Source organism: Amphiura filiformis, chromosome 20 (assembly GCF_039555335.1).
Source record: "Amphiura filiformis chromosome 20, Afil_fr2py, whole genome shotgun sequence".
NCBI lineage: Eukaryota > Metazoa > Echinodermata > Ophiuroidea > Amphilepidida > Amphiuridae > Amphiura > Amphiura filiformis.
The window spans coordinates 16687967-16700890 of NC_092647.1; the positions used below are offsets into that span (position 1 = coordinate 16687967).

Below are 12924 nucleotides of genomic sequence, written 5' to 3' on the forward strand. Positions count from 1 at the left end.
AGAAAACGTTTTCTTGCTCAGTCCATCGTGCTTGGGACGCCAGCTGAACATCGCGTACATCACTCGCGCTTTATGTAAATAGCTCGCGAACATAGACGCGTAATATCCTACTCGCGAAGCGTCCATCAGTTCTCGCCGCTTATTTATGATCGAACGCCGGGCATAAACGTTGTTTATGCCCGCCTATCGACCAATCACGCATGCTGTTATATAGCGAGTATGTATGAACAACCGTTTAGTCATGAATATATGAATGCACTAAAAAGGCTATAGGAACCGATACTGAAACGCTTTTAAATTTAAAAATTTGCATATCTATATTTAAAAATATGCAAATTTTCCTGCTTATTCTGCTCCAAACATTTATCTAGACCATATAAGGTTTGCTAATTACGATCCCAAAAATTACTATGCAAAGGAGGGTGAAGATATTTTGGCAGGCTGGGGGGTGCAAGCAATTTTTGGCAGGCAGAGAGGGAGGCAAACAATTTTTGGCAGGCCATTTGAAAATTTTACCTAGGGGGCTCATAATTATTGCACAGCCCCTTAAATTTCATTGTGCGATGCTTTGGTGCAAAAAAGCATGTTGCGATGTAGTGTCTGAATCCGACTTTACTCTGTGAAATATCTTTATGATTTTCAGGGCAGACCCCTCTTGCTCACAGTCACAAGGCATCTTCAGTAAAACCAAACCATGGGAGTGGTCTCCGTTTCATCATGCGACTGACATGATGGCTGCAGCAGCAATGCGAATGGGATTCAAAGAAGAAGACGCAAACAAGGAGAACAGGTAGGTTTTGACAACAGAATTCTAATATACACAAGAACCGGTTATCCCTATACCGATGTGTGGCCGCAAACGTAACCGTCCCGGCTGAAAAATGAATCAAAAAAGGTACGGCAAGAATTTTTCGCATCACGTGCGTCAAGTTCACTTTTCAAGGTGCAAACTGTAGTTAGGATAATGAAAACGACTGGTAAGCAAGTCTACTAAATGACTTCGAAATCTGAAGGAAAAAATGGCGGACCGTCGACGGACCCTTTCCAGAACTAATGCAACATATTTAGCCATTGTCAACATGGGGTCATCGCCAAGAATATTTTCCTTAAATAAAAAACTAACTCCTCCGCTATGTGGTATGTCATGATATAACGTTTTAAATGGAAAGAAAAGTGCAAATTTATGCTTTTCGTGTTTTGAATCGGACGAGTGACAAGCTCTAATAATGACGTCATGGTGTAAACAATGTAATTGTCATTAATAATTAATTAGGTAAACCCAAATATGGAGGTATCCAAAAGTATGCTAATTCGAAGTTCAACGAATCAGAATACGATCCTGGTATCCAATTCTATGCAAATAAGTTGAAGGAGGTTATGTGAACATGTACACTAACTCTCATCTTGCTTTACTAAAAGATCTTTGATTTTGACTGACAGTTCAGCTTGCCGTCTTGAAAAGGAACATAGTTATTCTGACAATAAACCTACTGACTGCACCTTGAATTCACAGGAAAAACATGCTGTATTTGGTTCTTTAACCCCATGAGAACTACCTGCCGATTGGCCAAAAAGAAGTTTTCATTATCAATTGGACCAATCAGCAACGTTGTTAGAATAATTTCACCACACAAAAATATAGGGGTGAATTATTTGCCAAGCTCCATTCTGATTGGTGATTAAAATGAAGATATCATGTAGTTGACCAATCAGAGAGAATGTTAGATCAGGTGGTTAAGGTAAACTTTGAAGAAACATTAGGTTCCACTGCCTTTGCAGAATTAACCATTTTTTGCATCCTTTTTCAACCAGCTCAACGGTAATAAATGATACTCCTGTCGGAGCTATCAACATTTAAACACATGCCTCAAGCAAAACTCACTTCCTGGAACTAAATACCACTTATACAACTCAATAAACTCATTGATCTATAGCTATGATGACCATACGCTGGTGAAGTTACGTAATTAATCGGATTAATTACCATAGCAATAGGTGAAAACAATTTTGAACATATCGCTGCACTACAAGCAGGTTACACTCATCACCTGTGTATGTCAGCAATCATAGATTGAATACAATACTGTTCTTTTCAAAGATACTAATCTTACAGGTGCAAGTAATCAGCATGATATGGTTTAATGAAGAGGTATCGCGTGAATGTATCAGTGCAGCGCGGTATATTCAAAAATTGTTTTCACCTATTGCTATGGTAGTTAATCCGATTATTACGTAACTTCGCCAGCGTATAGAGGTGTAATGATCTGGTGGCCTCATTAAAAGATTCTAACCTTAGAAAGAAATTCATGTTGTGATCAACTCTGTTGAGGCAGTAGAACCCAATGATAATGTGCTCCTGGAAAAAATGTCCCAATTCCCCATATCATGTGGACCATTGCAACAATTTTTATTTTGGTGCGATGGAGTAGTGGCATAATCCAAGGGGCAAGGAGAAAAGCTGTCGAGATCTCTGTGCAGCATTCTCCTCTGCCCCTGGCCCTGTGGGATACTGTCAGACCACCATGATATTTTTTTTATTTTGAAACCATTTTGGCCCAAATTTGCCAGTTTTGGTCAAAGGTTGCATTTTAAAAAAGGTCATGTTCTCACCCAATAACCCCATATTTTTTACATTTTGCTCTCACCGAATGCCCAAAATCATGCTCTCACCCAATGACCCCATATTTTTTACATTTTGCTCTCACCATGCTCACCGAAAGCCCCTTACTGTGAAAGTGTGAGCCCTTCTACATGATGGTATAAACTTTTATACTATTGAAATTATTTAGTTGAAATCCATCCATACACCCACTATGGAAGACATGACCACAAAGTGAGCATGGTGATTGTGAATTGCAAATGGGGCTACCTGAATGGGCCATTTGAAATCTACATGTCTTTCATATGTGTGGATTTCAACTGGAATAGCCCATAGACTCTGTGAGTGTGAAACACATTTTCTGATGTCAAATGAAAATGATTAAATTCTCAACCATTCCTTACACTGATTTGCCATTCTATGACGTTGTACTTTAATTTTAAATAATGAAGAAGGAGGTGGCCTATATGCTTCACCCTGGCAGGGCGTAAGACAATGCGAAACACAAATTAATATATCGAGGATCGGAAATAAGCGATGCAAGCCGAGAAATTATAATTTAAATGGCGTGATTGGGGCTCGAGCAAACTGGCATATGAAAATATTGAGAGAGAAAAAATCAGGACTCAGCGGGAAGTGAACCCCGGTCGCTGGATTACCGGTCCAGAGCTTTACCACGTACAACTGATTTTTTCTCTCTCAATATTTTCATATGCCAGTTTGCTCGAGCCCCAATCACGCCATTTAAATTATAATTTCTCGGCTTGCATCGCTTATTTCCGATCCTCGCATATATTAATTTGTGTTTCGCATTGTCTTACGCCTGCCAGGGTGAAGCATATAGGCCACCTCCTTCTTCATTATTTAATATATAATTGGCCGCTTGAGACACAATGAGAGAGTTATCATGGGGACTTAAGTTGAGATTGCCCGAGTACCGACTGTGAACTCAGGTTGTACAGTGGTAAAGCTCTGGACCGGTAATCCAGTGACCGGAGTTCAATCCCAGCTGAGTCCTGATTTTTCTCTCTCAATATTTTCATATGCCAGTTTGCTCGAGCCCCAATCGGGCTTGCATCGTTTATTTCCGATCCTCGCATATATTAATTTGTGTTTCGCATTGTCTTACGCCCTGCCAGGGTGAAGCATATAGGCCACCTCCTTCTTCATTATTTAATATATAATTGGCCGCTTGAGACACAATGAGAGAGTTATCATGGGGACTTAAGTTGAGATTGCCCGAGTACCGACTGTGAACTCAGGTTGTACAGTGGTAAAGCTCTGGACCGGTAATCCAGCGACCGGGGTTCAATCCCCGCTGAGTCCTGATTTTTTCTCTCTCAATATTTTCATATGCCAGTTTGCTCGAGCCCCAATCACATACTTTAATTTTAACCGAATTTTAAACCTTTTTCATTTATAGAATTTTACCTGAAGTTGACCAAACCTTCATGCATGATACTTTGCGTGGTGCAGGAATGGAAGAAGACCTTGGTGTATGGAATGCAACATTCACAAAAATAGAGAATACAGGTGCTCCAGGTATTAGCTTTCAGAGAAGAACGGATCTCTTTTTTCCATGGTGCTCATACACATGAAAATGGTGTTCTGTCTGACTAATTTAATCATCTCACTATCATGATAACAGTCCTATACCAGTTCAGGGGCACTGCTAATTCAAAGACATCTCTGATATCAAATACTCTTGAAGCGTCATGTCACATAACAGTATCATATTTCAGAGATGTCTCATAAATCACATACTCCCTAGTTTCAAAACCCAGTCGCAAACAATGTAAGTAATTTTGATGAACATGCCAGCGCAGTGGGAATAATTTTGTGTATAGGCTTTATCAGGGTTGTAGCTAGCCCAAGTTGAGCATGTTTAGTGCCTGCTAATTTTACTATCCAATTCATGAATTGGATAGTAAAATTGGGATTTTTTTTTTACTTCAAAACATTTGATTTTAGCCATTGCAATCTAAGTGTGTTCTGGGACCATTTGTCAGAATTTGCACAGATAGATATAATTTTTGCACAGGTAGATATTTGCTAAACATAGGAAAGCTTATTGTAATACACTCAGCTTCGTTCGATGTGCTGCATCGAAATGAGTTGTCAACAAAGCTCGGCGTATGTGATATCACAGACCCCGTATGTGAAATCACTGACCCGTCTTTGAAATCAGAGACGTCCGGTTATTACGAGTGCCCCCGAACTGATACTAAATGCATGAGGGTGTTCTGTTTTAAAATACTTACAGAATTATCATTTCAGTTTTGAGTAAAATTTAGTAGCACTTAGCAGGCAGGATCATGTTTTTTTTTATTTACAATATACCGGGGTACATATTCTACAATATAGTACATGATAGTACATCCTACGTTTTGGGCATTGAAATTAAATGACTGTATAAACATCTGAGAATAAGAATCTTCATCTAAGGATATTGTCTAATTTTGATTGCATTTTCATAAGTTTTTAAAATGCACCAAAACTTAATAACTTGCCGTCGTTGGATCTAGAGATTTGATTATTGTCGACTATGAAAATTCTACTCGACAACAACCCTAGTGCCGATGAAATTTTTTTCTCTTTTTCTTTTTTATGCTGAAGCACATACCAGAAACAACAAGGACAAAACTGCAGATGCAACAGAAACTACAATTAAAGAGGTAAAACAAGACTTTGAAGTGAACACATCTGAAGATGAAACTGACTCAGCAACTGAGGAGGTTCAAGTGAAACAAGACTTTGAGGAGGCTACATTAGAAGACGAAGTAATTGGCTATCGGGAGGTAGGTGACTCTTTTTTCACATGTACATCAACAAAGGTTTGAAGTGCATGGACACAATTGACTCTGCAGCATTGGAGGGGCCGAGTCAAAATGTTAAATTTTTCATATTTCTTTCTTTGTTTTGATAATTATGCTCATATACATGTATATGATTTCATCGAGGCAGTAATTTAGATTATTGTTTAATTGCATTGATACATAATGATAAGTATATTAAAAGTAGGCATAAGAATTATTGGTGTTTTAGCTGATTTCAGCATTTTTTGTTTGTTTTTATTTTGACTGTTTTTCAGCCTAATCAAATTCCCAGAAAATGGTAAAAAAATATGGTTTTCAGTGTGTGTTTTTTTCAAGACCAGTTTTCATGCATGTGAAAGAATTAATTTTAAATTGATGGGGGGCTGTGTAATAATTATGAACTCTGATGGGAGGGGGGGCAAGAAATTTTTGGCGAGCCGAAAGAGGGGAGGGAAGCAATTTTTGGCAAGCCGAGTGGGGGGGGCAACCGATTTTATTTTTGGCACACATCCATGGGATGCCTAGCCTTAAATAAAACACTCTAAAAAGGAAAACAGCACAGAAATGCTTAAATATGCAATTATTTATAAATTTTACCCCTGAGGGGCTCATAATTATTGCACAGCCCCTTAGGCGGAGGCGCCATATTTAGCGTTAGCTTTGGATATTTAATTATTTTCTTTATTTTTCACCCAGGTAAGTCAGGTGGAAAATAAAGAACATAATTAAATGTCCAAAGCTTATACTAAATACGGTTCTTCCGCCTAATGAAGCCTAGTATTGGTTCAGCGGTTCTTATAATAAATAGCTCTTTGATATTTTGAGAAATTATCTCATAACTTGGACTTTTTATGTTGAAGCCTATGGCTAGCACGCAGGACATTAAACAAGAGGAAACATCAGAATTTGAAGATGACGAGCTGCAACTTGAAACATCTCATCAAATGGTCGTTGATAAGCAAGACAAAGATTATGACCCCTCATTGGAAGACGATGATTCACACAGCTCAGACTCGTCAGATGAAGATCATGTAAGTACTGTAAAAGTGCACATACTGTGCTATTCCAGTTGAAATCCATATACCCCTGTAGAAAACTTGATCTCAATCTCTCACACAGGGAGTGTGAATTTTAAATGGACCTACCCATTCAGGTAACCCCATATGAAATTCACACTCCCTTTGTCAGAAATATTGTTAGATGACCAGTAGTGTCCAGGTTTTTTTTGAAAGAGACTATGTATCAGGCATGATAATTTCCAGTCAAAACTCTGGAACCAGTCTTTTTTGATGTCAAAATTCCCGCAGTTTTATTTATTTTCAGACCATTTTCAGGTGTTTTTGTCCAATTTTACGCGCTCTTCCAGACTTTTTCATAAATGTGTAGTCCCATACCTGATGTATGATCCTTTGAAAACATGAAAATGTGTACATCCATATCAAAACGATGCACTTGTCGGCTGCTACATGTGTCTCATTTCCCATAATAGCTAGGAATACATACCAGACTCATCTCCAAAGTGGAGGTCACTTCAAATCATCCCAAGTCACATGGGTTAGGAATACAGAGAACATTCCTTGACTATGTGACTTGATTTAAAGTGACCTCCACTTGGGAGATCATGAGTCAGGTATTTATTCCTAGCTATTATGTGAAAAGAGACATGTAGCAGTCGACAAGTTCGTCGTTCTTGATATGGACTTATACAAATATGAAATATTTCATAAAATATGTCCAAATGCAAAATCTGGGTCTGTCTGTCTTCTTTTAAGTATTTATTGCATTTGATTCTTTTCTTTTAGTCACCTCAAAGACAAAAAGGCTGGTTCAAGAAGAAAAATAAGGTGCTAAAAACCCTGTAAGTATTATAACTTTTAATTGGTTAATATTAAATTATGTCAGATGAAACAGCTTGACACCATGACACACTTGTTTGTAAACTATTATAGTTTTTAAAGCCATATGATATATGATTTTGTGTCAAATTTTAATTTTGCTATAAAAAATATAAAATGATATTAATAACAACTGTCCGGAATTTTAGCCAAATATATTGGACCTGCCTGTCATCTATCACACAAAATTCCTATTGTTTATTCTCTAACCAAAGTGCAAAGAGATGGAATGTGGCAAAATGGTCCACTTTTTGTGACAGGCAAGTATGTGGCTATTCTAGTTGAAATCCATACACCCTCTATGGAGCACATGACATTAATCTCCCACACAGAGGGTGTAGATTTCAAATATGGATTCACCCATTCAGGTAACCCCATTTGAACTGAATCTACACCCCCTGTGTGGGAGATTCAGCTCAAGTCTTCCATAGGGGTGTATGGATTTCAACTGGAGCAGACGATTATAGGTTAACCCACTGAGCACTACCTGCCGATCTAACATTGCCTCTGATTGGTCAATTATGTGATATTGTCACTTTAATCACCAATCAGTTTGGAGCTTTGCAAAATAATTCACCCCAATTTTGTTTGTGCTGTGAAATTATTTTCACAATGTTGCTGATTGGTCCAATTGATAATGAAAACTTCTTATTGGCCAATCGGCAGGTAGTTCTCATGGGGTTAATGAATGATGAACGAGTATTACTTATTGGGAGAGAAATTAGACCAAATAATGCACATACGCTGATATTGATGTGTCTAATGCACGAGCCCCAAGTATGACAAAACAGGCGAAAATAGTAACCTTTTGCACAAGAGTTGCAATTTAAAGAGAATTGGCCATTGTTCATTCTAGTGACTCTAGTGTATGGACAATATAAGTGTGCTTTTTCACTTAAAGGAGTATTTCGTGATCCTAGCATCCTCTTTTTATGACATTTTTCAGTACATATCCACGAAAAAAGCCTATTCCAAAAATTTCAGTTGATTCCGATTTTATGCGTTTGCGAGTTATGCATGATTATGTGTATTACACTGCTCCATAGACAATGCGTTGTAATTTCGTTCTGGTGCACCAGAACGAAATTCAAATTTCACGATATCTTTGCAAAACAAATTAATCTGCAAGAAATATTTTGTACATAAACATTATGTAGCCAGAGGTTTCCAGTGATATAAAAATCTCAACTTTTTTTGAGAAAAGTGGGGGGATGAGGCTGTGGATCACGAAATGCCCCTTTAATGACATAAAATTTGACAAATATTGTAAGGAACACTTGAGGTTTTGACTTTTAAAACCTACATTTTGGTCAAAAAATGTGCTTGGATAGGTAGTTTGCAACAGATTTACCACATTCGCCTTGAATTGCGTTATCTGTTCATTACATTCTAAGACGTAACTATCTTGCTCAAATGTCCGCACATTATAGTCGTGCTTTTGCCAAGGCCGTTTCCTGTCACATCATTTTGGTTACTACGAAGCTGGCTTTTCATGTTCACTCAACCTGTACAGTGGAAGGCCATCCACTTACATAAATAGTAAGAATCAGTGAGTTCATCGAAGCAAATCGTGACCGTTGGGGTCCGCCCATCTATTTAAATATCAAAACCAATTATGTCATTTAACATAGATATTCGAATGCCTTCATACGTCCCTGGCAACAGAGTACAATAGGTCTGCAAGCTCCTAAAGTATGACTAAATATCATAATAGTTGTTCACTGGATTGTAATGTGACCTAGTGTCTAAAAGTGTTTTTAGGGGGAAGTGTTAGCTTTCGTTTGATATTTAAAAAATTCTGATTGGATGAAGGGAACACTTGAGGTTTCAACAACAACCAATCAAAGAAGCCCATTTTTCAGCTAGAAGCTCCACAGCTCTCACATTGCTATGGTCTCAACCGTGTAGTGTAATCAAAGACTGTAGTGGAGACATTCACTGCTTGTTGTTCTCTGCTTGGAAGATCTTGGAGGAAAATGTGGAAACTGTGTGCATGATGGTTTATAAGAGAATCGTTTTTGTGTAGAAACCTTTCCATATGTTGTGATAAACCTTTTCTTTCATTAACTTTACAGAAATATTTCGGAGCAGCAAAATTCAAGCAGAAAAGAATCACAAGCAAATAAGATAAAGAAAAGGAGATTGAAGAAAGATAGCAAGAAGTCCTCCCCTGCACAGAGTGAGACCACCGGTACGACCCAGAATGCATATGCTAAAGGTCTCATGCTGCCGTTGCACTTGAAATGTCGCCTCTGTAAAGAAATGCACCACCCGGCTGATATGAAGGAGCATATAATAAAGTCACATGGTGACCAGCAAACTGTCATACCAAAGAAACATAAAGATAAAGTTGTCAAGCAAAAAATGATGGGCAACATCGATGCTTGTGATGCTTTTGGAGACTTTGAGGTATCTGCTTTGACAATCAAGATGAGGTTATGTTCCACTTGTGAGGAGTATATACCAGAGCAACGTATTGGGGTACACCTGAGGAATCATCAGAAGACTCTAGTAGATTCAATTTGTTCTGAATGTGGAGTACAATTCAAGTCTTACAGGTACACAACAGAACACAAGAATTATAGACCCAGTGCTGCAATCAGGTGTAAAGCATGTCATAGTGCATTCAGGAGTGTAGCAGATGCTGAGAAACGTAAGACTCAACATAAAAAGGAGAAGAATTGGCAGTGTGAAATATGTGGAAAAGCTTTTCGCAAGTCAACATACCTTCTAAGTCACCGTCCCATACATATGACGGTAAAACCATGGCAATGTCCTGATTGTGGTAAAGGGTTTGCTAGAAAATCCAACATGGTCACACACAGAAGACTTCATTCTGGAGACAAACCATATGTGTGCGATGTATGCCAGGAAGCATACACACACAATGTAAGTCTGAAAACGCACAAGAAGAAGATACATGGTATTGATATGTGGGCTGCTCTAGTAAAAACAACAGGGTGTGATTTGTCTTGATTTTCCAGATTTTTTGTGGCTAAAATTTACGCAATATTATTGATTTTCAGCCTGTTTTAGGGTATTTTTGCCCAATTTTACACCGTTTTTCTGGATTTTTTAAATATTTTCTGGATATTTCACAAGCTTTGAATCACGCCCCTGAAACAAGCATGAAACAGTAATAGTAGCTCCTTACAGGGGCGGCGCCAGGGTATTTTGATAGGGGGGCGATGCAATTTCAAAATGTTGAAGAATATCCATGCGGCGTGACAGCGCCGGCCGTCGCGCTTGCGACCAAGGGGGTGTCTGAATTTGGAAAATTTTTCAAAATGAGAGTACAAATGAAGCCATTTGATGCACCATTTTCACCCTTTTATTGGTTATTTATTTATTTTCCAACCGCATATTTTTATGGATTTCATTAACGGGCCCGACTTGCGGACCGCAGGTTTTAGGCATGGACCTACTCAATTAGGCCTATACGTCCAATTTTGGAGTCTTACTTTTTCCCATGCTTTCCCAGTCCAATTTCACCTTTGTTGAAATAATATTTCTTTCTTTTGACCGTGTTTACCCCCATTCCTTTCAAATTTTTTCTTCTCTCATGTCATCCTTAGGCCTGTATATACAAATGATCGGGCATTAAGTACAACTGATTCTTTGAGCGTATTTCCCGGTCCCCGCACTCCGTGCATCCGCGGGTATTCATGCTTGTCGGTGAACTTTAAAAACACCCCCTTTTGCATCTCATTTCGCGAAGTTTTTAGGGAAAAACACCCTTTTTTAGCGATTTCGCAATTATTTGCCCTTCGACAATACCCCTATTTTCGCTAAAACGCGAATGATATTTCTAATATACTCTTTTCTGGCAGAAACGCGTCGGCTGCTCGATGCGCGATGGAAATACCCTTTTTTTTTCAATTTCGCGTACACGTGGTTTGAAAAAAAACACCCCTTTTTTTTGTGTGTTTCGCGAATCGCGTTTCTTCATCTGAATACACCCCTTATTTCGCGAAATTTTCGACGAGCATGAATACCCGCGGATGCACGGATTGCGGGGACCGGGGCGTATTTGCAAAGTCCCGGTTAATTAATATGCAAAGTTTAAGTCGCAACGCGGTGTATGTTTTAAAGTTGCATTGTATATGAGATGCCTTATATTAATTACGCAATGAATAGGCCTAGGCACGATAAAAATGATATGAATAGTGGTGTCTGGAAGTCGGAAAATATTTTTAAATGAAAGCCGTTATCAGGGGCGTGGGCGGGTGGTCGCTCCCCAATCATCGAAAAGCCAAAACGGTTTAATTTATGCGTAGCGTAGTGAGCGGGAAAAAACAGTAGTATGCTTTTTCGGTCAAAAAAGTCAACAATTTTGCCCATTAGCGTTAGATTCTTTATGCTTTCTTGGTCAAAAGAGTCCACAATTTTAGGAAAAGGTCCAAAACATGTCCACTTTTTCAAAATCAGCCCCCATAAATCCTGGCTATGCCCCTAACCGTATTAAATGAAGCCAATTGCTTATTATTGCTAAATAATTTTGATACTATTTCTGAGAGAGGTAGCATATATACAAACAATGTGATAAAAGTAAAAATTGTGTGTTACAGATATCAGACTGAAAGTAAACTTTATAATGATTAAATTGCTGGCATGACACAGACTTGCATGATGTTGTCAGCCAGGACAGTGATGTAGCCAGGATTTTTTTTTTTTTTTTGGGAGAAAAGGCAGGAGAGGCCCGGTGACTTTCATGGGGGAAAATGTGGGAAAATCGGCCCAAAATACAAAAAACCAACAACTTTAAAACCGCGTCGGTCAGCATTCCACAGGGGGCAAGATGTCCGAAGGGGGTGGGGCTTCCCCCTTCGCCTAACCATGCTAACCATGGCAATGGCTCCTTTTCTTCTTCTTTCCCCTCCTCTCTTTCTCTCCCCTTCCCTTTTTCTCTCTCCTCTCTCTTCTCTTTTTCCTCCCTTTACCTCTTTTTTTGCAAATAATAGGGGGGGGGGCGGCTGCCCCCTTGCCCCCCCCCCCCCTGTGGCGCCGCCGCTGGCTCCTTAACAGGCATTTACAATGGAACCTCATGAACATGAACTTGATAAGGGCTTCCTTTCATTTCAGGTTGTGTTAGAATTTGTGTTATAATTTTATAATTTATATAATTGTTTTATGCATGGGTCTTACCAGGAGAGTTAATCAAGAAACAACTTTTCTGGGCTTACGAAACACTATGTGTTGTCAGGAATTTTGTGTTAATTTTTGTGATGATAGATTTCCACTGTACATATAAATCAGTTGTTTACAGTAGTGTGCTTTTTATCTTTATTATAAAATTGCTGGGTTTTTTTTACTTTGAAACCTTGAATTTAGATTAGTAAAATTATATTTTACAGTTATTTTTCAAGTTACAGTTTGATTTATTGAATAATTCTTTGTTCTCTAAATAGCTCACCTTTGGTAGCTTTCTCTGCAATTTGCAAGACTTTATTTGATTTGTATATTTCTAAATATAAAATACATAGCATGATAAATCAAAACTTATCACAGTAAAACAGGGCAACAAAATGTGAATGTCAAAAAAGTCAACAATTTTGCCCATTAGCGTTAGATTCTTTATGCTTTCTTGGTCAAAAGAGTCCACAATTTTAGGAAA

The 12924-nt window shown here is 38.4% G+C and overlaps 1 protein-coding gene across 1 annotated transcript; it reads left to right on the forward strand.

Annotated features, from left to right (window-relative positions):
* The first annotated feature begins 576 nt into the window (after positions 1-576).
* Positions 577-10803, forward strand: LOC140142109 (uncharacterized). The gene is made up of 6 exons (XM_072164071.1): positions 577-790; positions 4023-4141; positions 5216-5397; positions 6276-6446; positions 7218-7273; positions 9386-10803. Exons 1-6 carry the CDS (start codon positions 633-635, stop codon positions 10284-10286), a joined length of 1587 nt encoding a protein of 528 aa, XP_072020172.1. The 5' UTR covers positions 577-632; the 3' UTR covers positions 10287-10803.
* The last annotated feature ends 2121 nt before the right edge of the window (positions 10804-12924 follow it).

Bases quoted from the DNA above. Each gene is read 5' to 3' on its own strand.
- LOC140142109 (XM_072164071.1), top strand. From the start codon at position 633: ATGATTTTCAGGGCAGACCCCTCTTGCTCACAGTCACAAGGCATCTTC. The intron at 791-4,022 runs GTAGGTTTTGAC...TTTCATTTATAG, and splicing joins GACGCAAACAAGGAGAACAG to AATTTTACCTGAAGTTGACC. The intron at 5,398-6,275 runs GTAGGTGACTCT...TTTATGTTGAAG, and splicing joins AAGTAATTGGCTATCGGGAG to CCTATGGCTAGCACGCAGGA.